Source organism: Peromyscus californicus, unplaced genomic scaffold, assembly GCF_007827085.1.
Source record: "Peromyscus californicus insignis strain IS unplaced genomic scaffold, ASM782708v3 Scaffold_16__1_contigs__length_79575227, whole genome shotgun sequence".
Classification (NCBI taxonomy): Eukaryota; Metazoa; Chordata; class Mammalia; order Rodentia; family Cricetidae; genus Peromyscus; species Peromyscus californicus.
In genome coordinates, this window is record NW_026294458.1 from 13408905 (window position 1) to 13430434 (window position 21530).

At 39.5% G+C, this 21530-nt stretch overlaps 1 protein-coding gene across 2 annotated transcripts in view; it reads right to left on the reverse strand.

Annotated features, from left to right (window-relative positions):
• Sec22a (SEC22 homolog A, vesicle trafficking protein) overlaps window positions 1-21530 on the reverse strand; it is a 60042-nt gene that overhangs the window by 15130 nt on the left and 23382 nt on the right. For both annotated transcript variants that reach the window (XM_052740437.1, XM_052740436.1), the window contains exon 5: window positions 4929-5044. In XM_052740437.1, the coding sequence (XP_052596397.1) occupies window positions 4929-5044 (116 nt within the window). The remainder of the gene's footprint in view (window positions 1-4928; window positions 5045-21530) is intronic.

Consider the following 21530-nt stretch of genomic DNA (forward strand, 5'->3'; position numbering starts at 1 on the left):
CTATCTGTGACTGACAGCCATTTCTTCTATTACTGAGTGGCAGTTCACTGTATGAATTACTACCATTTACCACTCATCTTCCATACTTGCTTCCTTGAATTTATGATTAAGTTGATATAAACATTCACATGGTGAAAGGGCTCTACTCTGGTGAGAGACTGGTAAGAACACTATTGCTAAATGATAGAGTAAAGCCATGGTTGGCTCTGTGAGAAACAGTCCAACTGTTTTCCAGAGTGGCTGTAACATTTTGCACTCCCACTTAGTGGCAAATGAGAGTTCCCTTGTTCCACATCCTCATCAGCACTGGGAAGTGTTAGCTGGCTGAGCTGGGGGCATGTTTTAACAGGTGTTGAGTGGCATCATCTTGTAAACTTGCAGCTCCTTGATGACATACAAAGTCCAGCATTTTTCTACATGCCTGTCTGTCATCTGCAGGATCCTCTGCAGTGAGGTTGTCTACTGCTCTTCTGGCCATTGTCAGTGGGTTGGTTTGCATTCCTAGTTTTGAGTTTGTGGAGTTCTTTGAGGGTTTTAGGATCATCTTCTCTCCTTACAGATTTCTATTTATGTGGGAGTGAATGTATAATATGAGAGTGAAGGTGCTCTTGGAGGCAGAAGAGGGTACTGGATCCCCTGGAGCTGGAGTGACAGACAGCTGTGAGCCACCCAAGATGGGTGCTGGGAACTAAACTTGGGTCCTCCAGAAGAGTAGTCATAATAAGCACTCTTCACCAATAAGCCATCTCCAGCCCTATAGAGTCAAGGCCCTTTATCATAAGAGATGTTTCCAAATATCTTTTCCTGGCCTGTGGCTTTTTTCATTCTCCTGACAGTGTTTTTCACAGAACAGACTTTGTTAGGCTTTAAGACGTTTAGCAGAATATTTTCTTTCACAACACTTTTGGTGTTGCACTCACAGTCAGACCCCAGGGTCACATAGGTTCTCTCTTATGCTACTTTTTTTTTAATTTATAATTTTTAAGCTTTGTTCTTTATGTTTAGGTCTATGACCCATTCTGAATTCCTGTTTATTCCTTGGCATGTGATTTTCCAGTTGTTCCAGAACCATGTTAACTGTCCTGTCTCCATTGATTTGCTTTTGCTTCTTTATCAAAGACCAAGTAGCTCTACAGATGTAAGTGTATCTTTAGGATCTCGATTTTGTCATGGTGATCTACTGTTTATTCTTTTGCCAAGACCATACTGTCTTAATTACTGTAGTTTATAGTAAGTCTTAAAGTTGGACAACGTGAGGCCCACTTTTGTTCTTCATCAGGACTGTGTAGACCATTCTGGGTATGAATAGTGATAGTCTGTCCCTAAAACCCTTGTAAATAAAGGTGCTAGAAAAGTCTTTTGCTATTACTCTCTGACACCAGTCCTGTCACAGATTCCCTAAGAGCATTCTAATTTCCCAAGTTAGAGAAGGATTTGACCCAGAGCTCCCAAACCACTTGGAATTTCTTGAGTAAGGAGGACAGCTTTTGTTCTGAAGCAACTACTATAGACTCCTAGATCAGTGGTGGATACCAGAAAAAACACCACAGCTAGATGCCTGAGATTTCTGTCTCTATCCCAATCTTTCAGGGAGGAGAGGAGAGATAAGTTTAATAACCAATCATGTCTCTCCCCAAATCTCTAAAACATGGAGTTTGGAGAACTTCTAGGTTGGTGAACATCTAACATGTGAGGAGGGTGGTAAACCCAGCTCCACAGGGACAGAGCCCTTGTCCAGAGCTTACCCAGTCTCTCCCTTTATAGCTCTTAATTCATCTGTAACCTTTGAAATATCCTTTATAATTAACCACCAAATGCATTTCTGAGCCCGAAAACTATTCCAACAAATAACTGCTCCAAAAGAGAAAGTTGTATAAACCTCAACTTATAGCCAGCTAGTCATCAGTAAAATCTGGTCATACAACTGGCATCTGAAGTAAGGGTAGGCCCATAAAACTGAGTCCTTAGCATGTGAGTTCTGTCCTAACTCCAAGTAGACAGTATTAAAACTGAACTCAATTGTAGGACACCTAGATGGAACTGGAGAATTGCTTGGTATGGAAAGACCTCCCATTCATCTGGTGGCAGAAGTGAAATTTTGAGTTTTGTTGGTGAGAATACAGAATAAAAGCATTTTTTTTTCTGCATACTGGGTCTTTGCTTTTCCATATAAATGTTGCAATCACTTTATTGAATCCACAAAATAACTTGCTGGCATTTTGACTGGAACTGTGTTTAATCAATGCATCAGGACAGGAAGAACTGACACCTCAATATTGAGTTTTCCTCTCTAGTGTGGAATCTCTTCTATTTATTTCCTCTTTGATTTCTTTGGTCAGAGTTTATAATCTATATCAGTCCTGTACGTGTTTTAGATTTCTTTGTAGGGACTTCTTTTTCAGTACTTTCAAATTTCAATTGTTTGTTGCTGGAATTTAAGAAATTTTTAGACAGTTCAACCTCCCATCCTGTTATATAACTATTATCACTTCATAGTTTCAGGAGCTTTTTGTTGGTTCTTGGGCATCATTATACAGCTAATCATGCCATCTGCAAACTTCTTTCTTGCGTCCATATTTTTTTCCTTTTCATCTTATTGTATCGGGTAGGATTTCCAGCGCAATGTTAAATAGAAGAGGTTGGAGGAGTTCTCTTCACCCTATTTCTGTCTTAGGAGAAAAGTATCCAGTACATTAAAGGTGTTAGCTGCTTGAGATTTGAAAAGGCCCCTCTACTCCTGGTTTGCTCCAAGTTGTGTTTTGGTTTTGTTTTTTTGTTTGTTTGTTTTGTTTTGTTTTGTTTAATCATGGATGAAGGTTTTTGGATTTTGTCAAATACTTTTCTGCATCTATGGACGTGATATGATTATTATTTCTCCTTTAGACTGTTGAAGTGATAGATAGCAGTAACTGATTTCAAATACTAAATCAACATTGCACACCTGGGATAAATCCCATTTGGTTGTTGTATAATTATTTTTGTTCATTACTAGTTTTGATTTATTAATATATTGCTAGAAATCTCTGCATCTGTGTCCAAGAAAGATAAATGGTCTGTAAAGTTGTCTTTTAAAAATATAAACAAGCTGAGACATCTCAGCACAAAGAGTCAATTACATCTAAGTAGCAAGCAGTTTGATCAGAGTGTTCTTCTAAAACCTAAAGCTGTATCACTGCCATTAGACAAGTGTATTACCAATTAGAGAGAACACAGAAAGATTAGCAATGAAGAGAAGCTTAAGATAGTTGCAGCATTTCAAAAGCATGACAGGCTCCAGTACACAAAAACTTCCTTCGGTTTTTCAGTTCTGAACCAGAAGAGGAAGAACGAGAGAATGAGCCCCAGAAGACGAAGGACACGATAACTGAGTGCACGAAGGAAATCTAAGTTACCCTTAACAGGCTGTGCCAGAGCGATAGCCTTGTCTGCACTTTTAACTCCCAGGTGACAGGCCCAGAGCCCCAGCTTCTGCAGCTTCCACAGGATCTTCAGTCAGGATGGAAACAAAGCCTGTCTCCACCTAGGGCTACTCGTTAACTCTTTACACACCTACCCCACTGTTTTTTCTATTACAGCAATAAAAGTGTTTTAAAGACCACTTTATTTATTAGTTTTTTCAGTCAGCAGTTCCCAAATTGCTCATTTCTTCTCATTCACAGCTTGTCTGGCTGGCTGAAAACTGACCTTCTGCTGGAATGAATTCAGCCTAGCAGAAGGATGGGGCAGAAGGCAGAAGGATGACAGCCAGCATCGTATGTTTAAAGGGGGCAGGAACTTTACCTGAAGTAAACTGTTTAGAAGAGAAACTGAACAGAAGAGAAAAAAAGAATGTATCCCTTTTAGAAACCATCATGTCATCTGCTTTCTGTTGGCTTTAGGTACCTGAACACAGAGGACATGTAGAATGGTACCATGAACCTAGCATGGTGAGCAGGTTTTTATAAATGGTATCCTGAACTTAATGCTGGAGAGATAGACAGACACACAGACACAGACACCCCACAGAGAAGGGGGAGGGAGAGAGAGATCTAATTTGTGTAATGTGATCCTGTCAAGAACTCTTGAGAGAAAGCGAATGGATCAAAGGAAGGGATAACTGTGCATCTCAGACATGCTGGACTTGAAGAAAGGAGATTTCAGAAAGGACAGGAAAAGGTTAGACAGTCTGGTAGCTTAAGGCTCTGGAAGAAACTCCCCTAGGAAATGAAGTACCTGAAGCAACAGGCAGCTCAGGTTTGAAAAGGCCACCGAGCAAAGGCCAAGCAGCAGCGCTTACTAAGGAACACACCGAGGCAGTGTCCATGTGGACTATCACCCTGCTTCCACTCTCCTCTGCCCTCTTGTTCTTCCAAGACCAGCTCACCCTCTCTCCTCACCTCTCCTGAATCGCAGTAACCTCTCCTCTTCCTGGCTCTAAGAACTTAGTTATTACTCCTAGATGTCTTTGTCTATCAAATTCAACTTTAAGCTGTGAGAATGTAGGGTCCATGCTACATAGCTTAATGTTCACACAGTACCTGTCAACAATGCCTCCAAAGAGTGAGTAATAAAGGAACATGTCAACCAGAAGTCAGTAGTTTTGCTGTGTGTTTGTTGGTTTGTTTTGGTGGGAGTTGCTTTAGTGATGTTTTTGTTTTTGTTTTTTGTTTAGAGACAGGGTTTCATTATGTAACCCAAGCTGGCCTAGAACTTACTATGTGGTTTCAGCTGGCCTCAAATTTGTAACCCTCCTGCTTCAGCCTTTCAAGGGCCAGGATTACAGGCATGTCCACCAGGCCTGCCACTGAAATCATGCTTTTGAAGGAAGGTAGAAAAGGGCATGTATAAGAACACAGATTTTGAGCTTGCACTAATCCAATTCAAATCAATTATGTAACAAGTAGAATGAATAGATACAGTCATCTGAAACTGCAAAAATAGCACAGTACCTGCAGGAGGCTTTCTATGGCATGAAAGCCTCGAATTAAGTTCAGAGCGCCACATAAAAGACTAAGGATAAACGCCACAATCCCTGACAAAGTTGCTGGTTCCAGTCGTTGATGGGCTGGAAGAGAAAAGAAATGGTCAGAAATGAATACCAATACCTCATGTTAGCTGAGCTATGTGGACCCAAATTCACTGTTCAACTTAGATGGGTCAAAAATAAATAAATAACTTTAAACAATATATCTTAGTAATTAAATATCCCCCAGCCCCCAAGGCAGGGTTTCTCTATGTAGCCCTGGCTGTTCTGGAACTCATTCAGCAGACCTCAACTGCAGAGATCTGGTTGGCCTCAACTCAGAGATCTACCTGCCTATGCCTCTAAGTGCTGGGATTAAAGGTGTGCGCCACCATATCCAGCTTAAATATTCTTTCTAAAATGAAAAATGTTTGGCAACATAAAAAAATCTCATTCTCAAGTCAAATGGAACTAACATTGTTTTTCTACATTTTAATAGATGCCTCTAAACTTCTGTTTTTGATAAGAGATGCTATGATATCTGTCAGTAAATCACTTAGGGGAAAAAAACTACTAGCAAAATATGTGTACAACTTGCAATTTGGTACAAGTATTTGCAAAAGATGACTTTGCTTGGAGAGTCAATGGAAAGCTCCTATGCTTTCTGAAAATGCTTAGAAAACATTTTTAAGGATAAATATAGCTTGCTTTTAGGCAAAGCCCACATATCTGGAACAGAAGACTATAAACACCACTGGCTATATGTGAAAGCCCAAATATAATCACCACCCAAGCTCTTCAATAGAATGCAGTCTTACAGCTAGGAAGACCGGTCTCCTGAAGGTACAAATGACTAAAATAAAACCAGACCGAAAGCAAACCAGCCGCAGAGTGACCACTTCATCTTTATAGCATTCCCTTCATTTTCAGGCTTCAACAAAGTAAAATATTCTGTTACACAATCATTTCCCTTCATGATCATTTTACAGTTATTAGGATTTACAACTGTGACTAAATGAAAACACAAACTAAACACATAATCAGTAAACTTCAAAAAGGACACCGGCAAAGAGGACAATAGAACCATTTTCATTTCTTTATTTAAACCACTGAAGTGTAAAAAGCCAACAATGAAGTTAATGAGGCAGAACATTAATAAAGGAAAAGCTCAGATCTCTCCAAGTTATATTCAGCCATCACAGCACAAAAGATTCCCCAAAGAGTTAATAAAAACCCCAAAACCCACATCTCATGAACTATTCTTCAGCAGAAAGTACTAATCTAGAATAACAGTCATAATTTCTTCTTTGTCCATGTCTAGTCTTTCAACAAATTCCCTTGAGACTCTAATATGAAAATAGAAAGGCAAATGTCACTGTGTAGTATTGATACCACAGTCTTTCAGCGGTGGAAAAAAAGGTCACATTAGTCATGTTTTGCAGCATCTGTCCCTCCTGGTCCATCTTTTCCCAGTAAGAGGGAGAACTGGCCTCTCATAAAAAGCAAATGGGCTTTAGGAATAAAACTGACAACTGAATAACTATCAAATATAATTATCAAATCACACTTCCATATGACACAAGTTACCCCACAAAAGAAAAAAAACCCAAACAGTGAAAAGTCAAGCTTTACATGGTCAAGTAAGGTATGTTCAAAGGAAATCTGCTACCATTTTCATGTGTTGATGGCAATGTATTTAAGCAATGAACAAGCCAATATACATTATTAAGTTTCTAACACTTGCCTTTTAACCTCAGAACATGTGTTTTATAATAATAGTACACCATTTATGAATTCATCATTTCAAAATGACCAAAGATATTTTTAAAGGGTAAAAGCAAGTGCTAAGCCGCCTTTAATGAAGACAAGGAAAGCATTGTGCACAAGGGCAGGCTGGCATGGTGCCCATTTATGTGGGCAAGAAATTCTAATGTGTTCATCTCCCTGCTTCATCCTCACCCCTTTCCTAGGACCTGTGGCTTGTTTTCCAAGAAGAGTTATCAAGCAAACTTCATTCTGCAAACACAAGAGGTTGGCGTCACAGAAGGGCACGTTCTCAGTTTGATGAGCAAACGAGATATTTAACCACACTGTAATGGATTTATTGTGTGATAGCTGTTACTTCAGTGAAACAGATTCTAGAATTTATTTTTATTTTTTGTGCATTGGTGTTTTGCCTGCATGTATGTTTGTATGAGGGCATCAGATCCTCTGGAACAGGAGTTACAGACAGTTGTGACATGCCATCTTGGTGCTGGAAACTGCACGCAGGTCCTCTGAAAGAGTAGCAGTGCTCTTAACCACTGAGCCATCTCTCCAGCCCCTGGATGTGAAACAGATTCTAGATCTGCTGTAACCCAAGAGAAGTTTGCAGCACATTCAGTTTGGCACCATGCCAGGAACTAATAGGTATAGCATATATGTGAAGCCATAACAAATGAGGGGCTATGCAGGAATAATACGGATTGTTTTGTTTCCTGAAGCCATCACCTGAATGGCTTTCTCATTTTGCTACTGTCAGATGCGCAGAGAGCCAAAGACACCTGGGGTGGGGGGTGGAGGTGCTAGAAGGACTATGTGGCTAACAGTACCTACAGATAAGCCAAGAAACATCTAGATGCAAAAATTAAAATGGTATCCAATCTACTGTCCAAGAGATGTTTGTTCACACTATAAGGCAGTTTCAGGAGCGAAGCTGAAGGCAAAATTCATACGGTCAGAAGTGAAGTAACTGGTGATGTTGATGTGAGAGCATGGGTGTGTGTTTTTGCAGTTACAGTATACTGTGGGATGGTCTGTATGGCAAATGTGTTGCTGATTAGTCAATAAATAAAACACTGATTGGCCACTGGCTAGGCAGGAAGTGTAGGCGGGACAAGGAGGAGAATAAAGCTGGGAAGTGGAAGGCTGAGTCAGAGAGACACTGCCAGCCGCCACGATGAGAAACAGCATGTGAAGATGCCAGTAAGCCACGAGCCATGTGGCAAGGTATAGATTTGTGGAAATGGATTAATTTAAGCTGTAAGAACAGTTAACAAAAAGCCTGCCACGGCCATACAGTTTGTAAGCAATATAAGTCTCTGTGTTTACTTGGTTGGGTCTGAGTGGCTGTGGGACTGGCGGGTGACAGAGATTTGTCCTGACTGTGGGCCAGGTGGAAAAACTCTAGCTACAACAGTACATAGCAGTGATGGAAGATTAACACAAAACACAACTGAGAGAGCCATTCATGCACAACGTGTATAGGGAAGGAATACAGTTCAGGGAGGCTGAAACAGGAAAAAAAGGGGCGGGGAGACCAGAGCAGCCATCGTGAGGATTTACAAAGGTGTGGACCAAACCACAAGCCCTCTGCCCCATGTCAGAGTACACAAGGTACATCACTGAAGAAGCCCAACACCTGGAGGAACAGGTTATTAAGATAAAGGCATTTAAGGCCAGTTCCCTTTAAGTGAACACAACTTACTCCCTAGAGAAAGACATGGAAAACTAACTTCACAGTCTCTAATTTTCTTTCCTTCTCTCTCTCTCTCTCTCTCTCTCTCTCTCTCTCTCTCTCTCTCTCACCCCGCCCCAGGGATTCACTACGTGGCTCAAGTTGGCCTCAAACTCATGATTCTCCTGACTCAGGCTCCTGATTGCTAGCTAGCATTACAGGTTATTTGCTATCTACAATTCCTGGTCAGCCTTGTATTTTTTTATTAGATTATATTCTTATTCACATCTTGAAAGTGTTTACTATCTTTATAAAATGCCTCCACAATATTTAGAATAATAATTCAGAGAAAGGGCTTGGGCAAAATAGAGTAATATTTTTTAGTAACTGATAAGTTGTCTACAAAATTTCCAAAACAGATGAAGATTACAGAGATGTCAGAAACTGAAAGAATGTATGACTTTTTAAAAAGGTAGAAGCAAAATAAATTTTAAAAGACCGTGGTGGTATTTTACTTGTACTGAAATGTGATTTTAATTGTATGTTAATAAATAAAGTTGCCTGGGGGTCAGAGCTATTAGAGTCATAGCAAGTGCATGGCGGTGGTGGCGCACGCCTTTAAGGACCTGGAGGGCGGTACATTCAGGCAGTGATGAGGCAGTCACATGTTTGGGTTTACAACCAATGAGAAGGCAGAACAGCTAGACTATATAAAGACATACACACAGGAAGTAGGCCCCTTTCGGAGAGCTCTCTTGACTGAAGAGGATCGCTGAAGCAGGAAGGGTGAGGCTCTTAGCTCTGACCTCTTGGCTTTCTTCTCTGAATCGGCTCTGTGTTTCTTATTTAATAAGACTGTTGGTTACATCTACATTTGGCGCCCAACGTGGGGCAAGAGTTTCCACCTAAAACCTAAAAAAAGATTCTAAAACGGAGCTAAAAACAGCTTCCTAATTGTCTCTCTCAAATGAGCGGCAACTGCCGGTTTGAGCTACTTGTGGGTTTCTGGTGTGCACGCTTGACCTGCAGTATGGCGGGAATGAGGCCTCTGCAAGTGACACATTAAGCTGTGTGGTGGATTTAGCCTTTGCAGGTATAAAACAAAAAAAAGAGGTTTCTGGGTTACATGCTGCTTTGATAGAAGCATAGACCCACTATTTCTGAGAGTTGATGGCTTCCAGAGCTGGCGGAAAACGTATCACTGCCATGTTGGGAAGCTGAAGTGGGCGGAGCCAGCAGCACCAGCGCCGTTTCAGGCTTAGAAGGCTACAGTTCAAAGCAATAGGCTCAAGCTAATATAAAAAAATAAGCCACGTAAAGATGGCTACCACACAAAGAATCTAGATTATGTTCTCTTTGATATTCGTAACTAAAAAAAAAAACATTTGATTACAAAAGCTGTTGAGTTATGCCAAAATGTATATTTTAAAGGTACCTTGACTTCAAAATTTAGATATAAGGATATGTTGCTTTAAAAAGGAGATTCTGCTTTTGTTCCCACAGAAAGCCAGAGGCTATAGATTTGTTCCAGATTAAGATACATCAGGTTTGACCAGCCAAGACCCCCTAAAAGGTGACAAGGCCCAGATGATCCAACATCCAAAATGGTTTCAAGGCAACTGGCTCAGACGATACAGCCTCACGGACTACTCCATGATCCTAAAATTTTCTTTGTTTCCCCAAAAGATACAGCACCCCCCTCCAACAGAAAGTAATAAGAGAAGCTACGCCCAAATTCCCAAATATACCAAGCTGACTTTGGAAATATGTAAAGGTTAAAACCTTCCCTTTTAAGAAAAAAAAGGGGAAGTGCTGTGGGATGGTCTGTATGTCAAATGTGTTGCTGATTGGTCAATAAATAAATCACTGATTGGTCAGTGGCCAGACAGAAAGTATAGGCGGGACTAAGAGAGAGGAGAATTGAGAGAACAGGAAGCTGGGTGAGAGACACTGCCAGCCGCCATCAGGACAAGGAAGATGTAAAGTACCGGTAAGCCACAAGCCACGTGGCAAGATATAGATTAATAGAAATGGATTAATTTAAGCTGTAAGAACAGTTAACAAGAAGCCTGCCACGGCCATACAGTTTGTAACCAATATAAGTCTCTGTGTTTACTTGGTCGGGTTTGAATGGCTGTGGGACTGGCAGGTGAGAGAGATTTGTCCTGACTGTGGGCCAGGCAGGAGAACTCTAGCTACAAAAGACTAACATTAAATAATGGTAAAGTATGGAGAAATGGTCTGCTGTTAGCTCAAAGACCCTCGGCTGCCTCTCTAGCCCAGAAATCAGGCCACACCCCCATGAAGCTCTTCATCTCTAGGACAGAGTCACAAGCATGCAAGCTATGCTTTGTAATCCTTTCCTTGCAGGTGGAAGTTTATGGCCCTATCTAATGCCTGCCTCCATAACACTGCCACTTAGTCCAGGCCCAGCTAGATCACGTGCTATGAAGCTTACCTACTCTCCTGAAAAAGAGTCAGAAGCTTGCTCTCCTCAGGAACAGGAGAGTGGACTTCTCCCGTCAGGACCCTGTCATGCCAGACATGGTAGCCATTTCTCCCAAGGAAATGTCTCTCAGGATTTAAAGGGCAATATCTCTCTCTCTCTCTCTCTCTCTCTCTCTCTCTCTCTCTCTCTCTCTCTCTCTGTCTCCTCCTCCCTCCTTTAGGCCCCATTATGCTACCTATGGCCATGACGATAATATATTTCTCCTAATTCTTATCCTACTTTAAGGCCAAGTCATGGCTGCCCATGGTTGTGAAGTTCTCTTAATAAAGCTCATTCTGCAGGGTAATTTTATGTCAGTTCCTTTCTAAGTCATAACAGTTACTTGTGGGAATATAAAATGGTACAAATACTTCAAAAACCATCAGTTTCTTAAAGACTTAAGCATGCAACTAATCCTCTGATCCAGAAATGCTGCTCCTGATATTTACTCAAGGGAAATAAAAACAGCTCAACAAAAATATCTAGCTTTATTTACAGTAAGCAAAAGCTTAAAACAAGGTAATTAATGTCCATTGGCAATAGAATATTCTGTAGTATATTCACACAAAAAGTACTCAGACATGCAATACATATATATATATATATATATATATATATATATATATATATGACATTACATTAAGAAGTTCTATACACGAGCCATATAAAGCTGGGCAGTGGTGGCACTCACCTTTAATCCCAGCACTTGGGAAGCAGAGGCAGGAGGATTTCTATGAGTTTGAGGCTAACCTGGGCTACAGAGTGAGTTCCAGGAAAGGCTCCAAAGCTATACAGAGAAACTCTGTTTCAAAAAAAAAAACCAAAAAAAATAAAAAGCCATATAATGTAATTCTATTAAATAATATAAAATTCTATTAAATAAAATTAATTTAAGATAAAAATCACAATAGTAGTTGTCTGGGAAAAGGCACAGAGGAAATATATGGGGTGGTGATGGAAATATTCCATATTGTTAAGCAATAATGTATTATCATGTCTTTTTATTCTGTATTTCTGAAGGTTTGACATTTGGGGGCTTTGCTCTCTTAGGACTAGCTGAATCCTAAAGATGACAAACAATTTACTCTGGAGAACGTTCTCTTGCCGACAACCAATCTTGATCTTCACACTCTACCATCTCCCTACTTGGCCCTCACACTCAGGGTCAGTAACTAATTTCCTGCCCAATCACCCCAGGGTCAGACATCAAGTAGACACAGCCTATGCCCCACTGCCCACATTATTCAAATTAGCCACTCCCAAGCCAGTCTTACGAAGTCCTTCTCTTGAAAAGCACAACAAACGTTCCTGCCCACATTTGCCTTCCCCTTCCCTCGGGATAACAGTCTTTTTCAGTGTCTTTTCAATGATAGTCATTCTCCTGATCTGTTAACCACATCATACTTGAATAAAATATTAAGACATCCATTCTAAAATATTTGTGCATATAAAGGATTATAAATTTCTTTTAAAACAAAAGAACTATAGAAATAAATTATCAAGTGGCTGAATGAGAATAGGTAAAGAGCAGATAAAATAAAGATGGAAAAACATCATTATAGTTGCTAGTTGCATGAAAGGTACAAGAGGATTGATTACACTATTCTGCTTAATGCTGTGGGATGTTCTGTATGGCAAATATGTTAATAAATAAAACACTGATTGGCCAGTAGCCAGACAGGAAGTATAGGCGGGACTAACAGAGAGGAGAATTAAGGGAACAGGAAGGGAAGGAAGAGACTGCCTGCAGCTGCTGCCAGGACAAGGAAGATGTAAGGTACCAGTAAGCCACGAGCCACATGGCAAAGTATAGATTAATAGAAATGGGCTGAATATAAGAGTAAGAGCTAGACAATGATAGGTCTGAGCTAATGGCCAAGCAGTTTAAATAATATAAGCATCTGTATGTTTATTTTATAAGTGGGCTAAGGGACTGCTGGGGTTTGGCGGGACCTGGAGAGAAAACACTCCAGCTACAGCTTAACATTCATATATCTGAAAATTTCCATAGCAAAACATTTTTAAAGGACAAAGAAGCTGGGTGTCAGTGGCACATGCCTTTAATCTAAGCACTTGGGAGACAGAGGCAGGTGGATCTCTGTGAGTTTGAGACCACCCTGGTCTACAGAGTGAGTACCAGGACAGGTTACAAAGTTACAAAGAAAAACCCTGTCTCAGAAAAAAAAATACAAAAAAGGACAAAGAAAAAGCAAGATTTACTACTTCATTTAACAAGACCCACTCACATCATCATAGACAGATTTCAATAACTAAGTATGGCAAGATAAAAATATTCATGTCAGACCATAGGGAGAAAGGATCAAAGGATTTCAAAGAAAAGTCAGGAAATGTTTTCAAAGTGATTTAAAATCACTGTAATAAGATAGGGGGAAAGCTTGAAAACTATATAATTTTAGTTAGAGGTTCTCTCTCCCCAACAAAAGAAACCTGTATTTCACCATGAGGACTATAGAAAGTATTATGTAGACTTAGTCTAAATTAAAATAAATTTGAAAGTAAGCTCTAGTTTTAAGTTACTCTTTCTTAAAAACAATGCAAACAAATTCCAGTTTCTTCTCACTTTCCCTAGTGTCTGGTGTTTAATGATTCAGTATGCCAATGCGGTCTAAGTTCAGAGAGAGCTTCTAGAGGTCACTAGTACAAAGGTTTTTAACAGAGTCTACTTTTAGGTGGGTCAAGTTGGAAGGCCACCTCCAATCAAGACTACTACCCTAAGTCCTGAGTATATATATTAATGGGCAGATATCCTAAGCAACAGCTACTGCTGGCCCCATAGAGTTAGAATTAGCAGAGAAGATGGGCCAGCGGAAGGAAGTCTTGGAGCTTCTCCACCCAAACACCATTAAGGCCTGAGGTAACTGCAACAATGAGTGTTGCCATCTAATGCTTAAAAACCCACAGTGGTGAGCCCAGTTAAACAGTGATTTCTGTGTTGGGGAGTTGGCTTAGTGGTTAAGTACTAGCTGCTCTTGCAGAGAGGATGGGGGTTTAATTCCCAGCACCCACGTGGCAGCTCACACAATCTATAACCACAGTTCCAGAGGCTCCAGCACTCTCTTCTGGCCTCCTCAGGCACCAGGAATACATGAGAAACACAAATAAACATGCAGGTAAAATATCCATACATATTTAAAAAATAATATTAAAATTAAAAACAAAAATAACCCACCAAACTGATTTCCACTTAACATTCCTGCTTGGATCTCCACAATGGTTGTCTTGAAGAATGACACATTTTTTTATAAGTTCCAATTGCAAGTCCTTTTCACTTTGTAGCTGAGGATGACTCTGAAATTCTGACCACCCCGAACCTCCACCTCTGGTTTATTTGTTGCTGGGGATTGAACCCATGGCACAAGTTCAGTAGGCAAGTACTCTATCACCTAAGTTAGAGCCCAGCCCTGCAAGTGCTTTTCTAGATGTGATCTCTTGCTAGTACTCATCAGTTCATTCTCTTAGAAGTAGACAGTAATTTGGTAAACTATTTTCTCTGTCCTTATAAACAGAAGAAACAGAAGTATCTTGCTTTTACCTGGCAGTACATGTTGTCATTATATTAGTCTATAGCAGGGGTTGGCAAACTATGACCCATAAGCCAAATTCAGAATATTTATCATTTTACATATTGTCTATGACTATACTACTTTTATGCATTACACCAGCAGAGTTACATCAGAGCCTGTATAGTTTTTAGAAATCTAAAATATGTGGTATCTAGCCCTTTGGAAAAAGTTTATTGGTCCTTTGCTTACAGAGATATAGTATCTTAATACCCCATGGACATTATTTTGGTATACATTATTAATCTCATGGTGATAGAATGTGAAAAACAAATAGTAGTATATGCCTTAGGTTAGATGCCTTAAGATACATGTGTGCTAGAGAACGGAAAATAACTACAATTATAGAAGAGCAATCACCTCAGTCAGTTGCTGGTGACCAAAGATTTAGAATACGTTGGCAGTAAGAATCAAGTTCATGCACCTGGCAATTGGTACCACTAAGAATAGATACACTGATTAATATGCCTTTTTTAGATGTCAAAGACATTACCACATTTTTGCACATTTATTGAGTCACTGTTACTGAATGACAATGGTTGAGGGCCCAGAGAAACAGAGGATCTAGAGTGCATTACATGTCACCATGGGTTCAATGCAATGGTGTGCAAAATAACTCTGGAAGGCAAGAATGATGTTCAGAAATCCAGACAAAATATTAATAAAGACCCTGGTTATGAAGCAATGGATAGTCTTTTGGCAAGGAACTGTTTCCACTTTGAAAACTGGTTCTTAGCTTGTTAGTCATGGTAGAACTTAACCACCCAACAGTGAAATAATAGTTTTGTACTATAAAGCCAGCAAAGAACAGAAAATGAATTTCAAAAATGAAGGCAGCTAGAGACAAAGGTAGTCAAAACTGATATGACAAAAGGAAAGCACCCAGAGATGGCTCAGCAATTAGTAATCGCTGCTCCTCCAAAGGGTCCAGTTTAGTTCCCAGGATCCACACGGAGCAGCTCGCTAATTAATTGCCTGTAACTCCAGTTCCTTGGAATTTGACACCCTCTTCTGGACTCTGCGGGCACTACACACATGTGAACATTTCTTCAGAGGACACATAAATAAAAAGAAAAGTAAATAAAAAAAATCGTCAAGCTGGGCAGTGGTGGCGCACACCTTTAATCCCAGCACTCGGGAGGCAGAGGCGGGCGGATCTATGTGAGTTCGAGGCCAGCCTGGTCTACAGAGCGAGTTCCAGGAAAGGCACAAAGCTACACAGAGAAACCCTGTTTCGAAAAACCAAAAAAAAAAAAAAAAAAATAGTCAAAAAGATAGATTAAAACCCAATGGTTTCAATAATGACATTAATTGTAAGTGACCTAAATACCTAATTTTTTAAAGAGCCAAGATTATAAAATTGGATTTTTTTTAAGGATGCAACCAAATGACACTTAAAAAACACCATTGCTGTGGATATCGTTCTGTATAAACAAAACACTGATTGGCCAGTGACCAGGCAGGAAGTATAGGTGGAACAAGGAGAGAGGAGAATTCTGGGAAGTGGAAGGCTGAGTGGGAGAGACACTGCCAGCCACCGCCATGACAAGCAGCATGTGAAGATGCCAGTAAGCCATGAGCCACGTGGCAAGGTATAGATTTATAGAAATGGGTTAATTTAAGATATAAGAACAGTTAGCAAGAAGCCTGCCACGGCCATACAGTTTGTAAGCAATATAAGTCTCTGTGTTTACTTGGTTGGGTCTGAGCAGCTGTGGGACTGGTGGGTGACAGAGATTTGTCCTGACTGTGGGCCAGGCAGGAAAACTCTAGCTACACACCATTTTATTTTCCCACCCCATGGGGGAAAAGCCAGTTTATTTGATTAAACAAAAATAAGATAAGGTGCATAGGAACAGTTTTAAAGTCCAAACAGACACTGGTTTTGTTCTAAGGCAGCAATAGCTGATATGGCATCCCCCAGCCTTCTCTGTGGACCACAGTGATACATTCAGAAGCCTGTTAGGTTTGGAACACTCATGCTTGTGGCCAGCACTAGTGAAATGAAAGGTTTTAAAGGTGAAAGCCCCCAAACGGGAGAAGGGGCTTGTAACACAACACTTTTGCCTTGAAGTTTGGGGGAAATTCCCCTAGGCACCCACTGATTGCCTTGACAAGCTCTGAAATGCCACAGCAGTTCCCAAAGTGGCAGAGGCAGCCAGAACCCCAGGTGGGCTTGCAGGGAGGGCTCCACCGCTGGGGGAGGGGAGGCATGCTGGTGCTATGTTCCTTTAAGTAGCTTGCTGTGGGAAAATAGTAACAGAGACAGAACTTAGTCACTCCAACACCAGGCAACATGCCTCTGTGAATTCCACCCAGATCTGTACTCACTAAAAAAAGTATAATAATAAAATAAAGAGGAAGAAAAACTCAACTGAGTCATGTATTCTATACTTACTTAAAAATTAAAGCTTGTTTTTTTGGCTGACCAGGCATAAGAGCTAATGGATGGTATTAAACAAGATACATTAAAACAAAACCTAACAACCCTCCCACCTACAACTACATGTAACATGCTAGTTAAACATTGCTAAACCACCCACCCTCAGCCACACTGACTTTAAGGGAAAAAGACATTTACCACCCTAAAAGCAAGAAAGTCCCATACATGTGAACAGTTTACCTACAAAGAAGGACAGATACACAGATTGCTAGAATCACAAGGAACTACCAGAGCGGTTATTTAAAAAAAATATATATATATATATATGTTTCAGCCACCAGCAATTAACATTCAGCCAGTGTGCTCTGAGATAGCCTTAAGATACGACCTGAGCTCGTAAGTTAATACAATCATTAAAAGGAGGTCTAAGACCATGCAGAATCACAAAAATGTTTAGAACCATTACTGGTTAAATGATGATCAAACACAGTTCACCAGGCTGGCTTGTTGATCCATAAGACCAGTTTTAAAAGTAGACATTATTAAGGTAAACTGTGACATTTATAAACCCAACTCCCAGTTTTTCCAGTGGCCTTCAGGGTGCTCTCATCTGTGTAGACCAGAAGATTACTGAAATATAGAGGTAGAACAAAGACTAACAGTACAGTATTTCCTGACCATGTGCTTCCCAAATCTATCAATTATTTAACAACAAGAAGGGGGGAGGGCACAACAAATATCAAAGTGTTGCTTTTAGTAGGAAGAACAAATCAAAACAAAGAGCAATGTACATGTCACCAGTCACTGTAGAAAATGATAGCTGCACCATGATGACAGATATCCTGCTGGGTGCAGACAGTTTCAAATACAAGCAAGCAGTCAGAGATTCTAATTCCCTTCAAGTACCTGATGCTCTTCACTAGACCTTTAGGGTTCCCACTAAAAGGGCCAGTCAGAGATTCTAATTCCCTTCAAGTACCTGATACTCTTCACTAGACCTTTAGGGTTCCCACTAAAAGGGCATTAAAACACCACTTAAACATAAGGACACGAAGAGAAAAACAGACAACAGATGGAATACTAATATGAATTCTGAATGTAGTATCTATATTACAGAGATTTCAAAGTGTAATATATTCCTAGGTTCAAAAAGTTTCAAAATGATAAAGGAACCAGTGCATCAAATCACAAACTTTAAAACACATTAATATAGGGGCTGGAGAGATGGCTCAGTAGTTAAGAGCACTTATTACTCTTGCAGAGGATGCAGGTTCAGTTCCCAGCACCCACATGGAGGCTCACAACCATCCGTAACTCCTGTTCTTGGGGATCCAATGCTCTCCTCTGTGGGTAACAAGTATGTACATGGTGTGCAGACATACGTACAGGCAAAACCCTCATACACATAATATAAAGAAACAAATCTTTAAAAAATACATAATATGAAAACTGATCATCCTAAAATGAGAAAGATATACATTCAGAAGTAAAGGGATTGTAATAGCTGTTTCTCAAAGAATGGATGAAGCAGACAGCAAATCAGAAAAGACACAATGGATTTCTTGGTCTAAGAAACATTTACAGAATGCACCACTAACAACAGGGTATACACTTTAAGCAGAAAAGAATGACTAACACAGGCTATTTTTCTTGGGAATAAATCATGTCTCAATAAATTTTAAAATATTCAAGTCAAATGAAGTTTGTTCTCTGAACACAATGGAATTAAATTAAAAATCAATAGAGATCTGAAAATGCCTAAATAAAACTATACAATGCATTTCTAAATAACTCAGGAATCAAAAGAAAAGTCAAAAGGAAAATTTAAAAGTATTTTATGTAGAATGAAAATACAAATGCAGTATGTTAAAATCTATGGGATGTAACTAAAGTAATACTGAAAATGAGAAGGTAGCAGCAAGTGCTTGTATTAAAAAAGATCTCAAATAAACCGCTCCAAATCTCCAAAAACAGGAGCAGAGAAACCCACAGGAAGCAGAAAATGGGAAGCAATAAGCAGAACAGTCAATAAACTAGAAAACAAAACATAACGAAAGCAAAATGTAATCCCAAAGTAAACTCAATAAAAGATCAGTTTCTATGTATTAAGAGAAAATAGCAAAAGAAAAAATTACCGATATCAGAAATGAGAAAGAGGACATAATTGTAATTCTATAGAAAATAACAGAATAAAGAAATATGGATTATACATCAAAAATCCATCACCTGAAAAAAATGAACAGATTTCTTTAAAAGAAGCTGCAAAAGCTCACTAAGAAAAAACAGACAAGCTCAGTAGCTCTGGCCCTAGTAAAGAAACTGATTTAAATCTTCTCCAGACAAAAGTACCTGAGGTTTCATTGCTGGGTCCTACAGAACACTTTCGAAAAACGTAAAAGAGGAGGAAACACCTTCCAGTGTATTTTCTCGGGTCGACTTTGCCCAGATAGTCAAACCAAGCACAAATAAAAAAGGAAAACTAGAAATTAATTCTCTCAGTAAGGCACATAAAATACCAATAAAATTTTAGCAAATTGGACCTGCTAGCATATAAAAGCATTATACATCATGACCATGTAGAATTTATCATGAAATGAAAGATTTGACAACTGAAAAGCAATTAATGTAATTTTCCCGAAAACAATCTGAAGACTCATATGAACCATGCAGTCAAAGCATCCGACAGTCACGGGTGGTCTGTCCTTCCCTCGGATTCTGTAGAGTCTGTATTTTAAGTTGTGGGGTTGTCTTTTAAGTTCAGCCTGCTAGCGCCTTTCGAATGTATGTTAAATACATCCACTCTGATTGTTCAAGGTGGAGTGGAATTTACGTGTGGGGGTGTTCTGCCTGCTGGCTTGTCACTTTACACGCCTGGTTCCCGAGGAGGGCCGAAAAGGGCATCAGATGCACTGGACACCAGAGTAACAGATGGTGGTGAGCTGCCATGTCATGGCTGGGAATCAAAACCAGGGCCTCTGGAAGTGCAACCAGTGCTCTGAAATGCTGAGCCACCTCTCAGCCTCATCTTGATTGGTTTTGTACCAAAAAGAAGAGGAGAAGAAAAAAGCAAATTCAAATCTTTTCTCTGTTTATATACTGGATTGCTTCATTATTGTTGAATTACAAATTACTTATTTGGATCCTAATCTCTTATGCACACATGGTTTGTAAATATTTTCTCTCATTCTGTGGGTTGTCTTTTCACTCTGAGTGTATTCATGGAAGAGTAAGGTTTTTTTTGTTTTTTGTTTTTGTTTTAACTTATTTATTTATTATGTATACAGTGCACATATCCCTGCAGGCCAGATCTCATTACAGATGGTTGTGAGCCACCATGTGGTTGCTGGGAATTGAACTCAGGACCTTTGGAATAGCAAGCAGTGCTCTTAACCTCTGAGCCATCTCTCTAGCCCCTGGAAGAGTAAGTTTTAAGTTGATGAATTTCATCTTATATATTTTGTCTTTTTCCACTGTGATTTTTTATATATAATTTATTTTTATTTTATGTTCATTGGTGTTTTGCCAGCATGTACGTTTGTGTAAGGTGTTAGAAGCCCTGGAACTGGAGTTACAGACAGTTGTGAGCTGCCACATGGGTGCTGGGAATTGAATCCAGGTCCTCTGGAAGAGCAGCCAGTGCTCTTAACCTCTGAGCCATCTTTTAGCCCTCACTGTGATTTTTAAAATCAAATCTGAAAAAACTAATACAAGATCACGAGAGTCACACCTATGTTTTCTACTAAGAGTTTTGAGGAAAGCTGGGCTTTGCATTGAGTTCATTTTTGTGTTTGTGGCTATGCAGTAGTCTAATTTCTTTCTTTTACATGTGGATACCAGGCTGTTCCAAAACAGTGTATTTTCTCAGGAAAAGACTAGGATCTTCCACCACTGTCTTAGAATCACTGTCAAGAATGAATTGGCCATACTGAAAGGGTTTACTTCTGTGCTCTCAATTCTACTACACTGGTCTATATGCAAGCCTTAAAGCAGAACCACTCCATATTGATTACTGTAACTCGGCAGTACATTTAGAAGTTTGAGTCTTTCAGCTTATCCAAGATTATTTTGCATATGTACATATATATTCCTTACATTTCTATATGAATTTTAGAATCAACTTGTCAATTTCTATTAAAAAAAATCCAGCTGAGAGTATGCTGAGTCTCCATCTACTTGGGAGTACAGCCATCTTAATAAGATTGTCTGCTAATCCATAAATGTGGATCTGTTTTCCATTAATTTTTGTCTTAATTTCAAAAATATTTTGCTGGTTTTCAATGTATGGGATTTTCATTTCATCTTCAGATTGCTTACTTCTAGTGTACAGTGTAGAGGTCTTAGACATTGACACTGTATCACGCAGCCTCTCTGAAGCCATGGACTTGTTCTAATAGTTTTCTAGAGGTATCCTTAGGACTTTCTACAGAAAAAAGTCACACACAAATGGAATTAATTATCTATTCCTTCCTTTGCAGTTCGAATACCATTTTATTTCTTGTCCTTATTTACTTGTGTAGTGAGTGACTGAATTATTTAAGTGAACTATTTTACCTTTCTTCCATATTTGTATAATCAAACCATACTCGAAATGTCATATTCTGTCCACATTTAAAGAATACTAACAAACTAAAGCAAATACAGGGGTAGGGAAGGCGTCAAAATGGCAGAAAAGTCTTAAGGAATTGAAGATGCTTTCCATA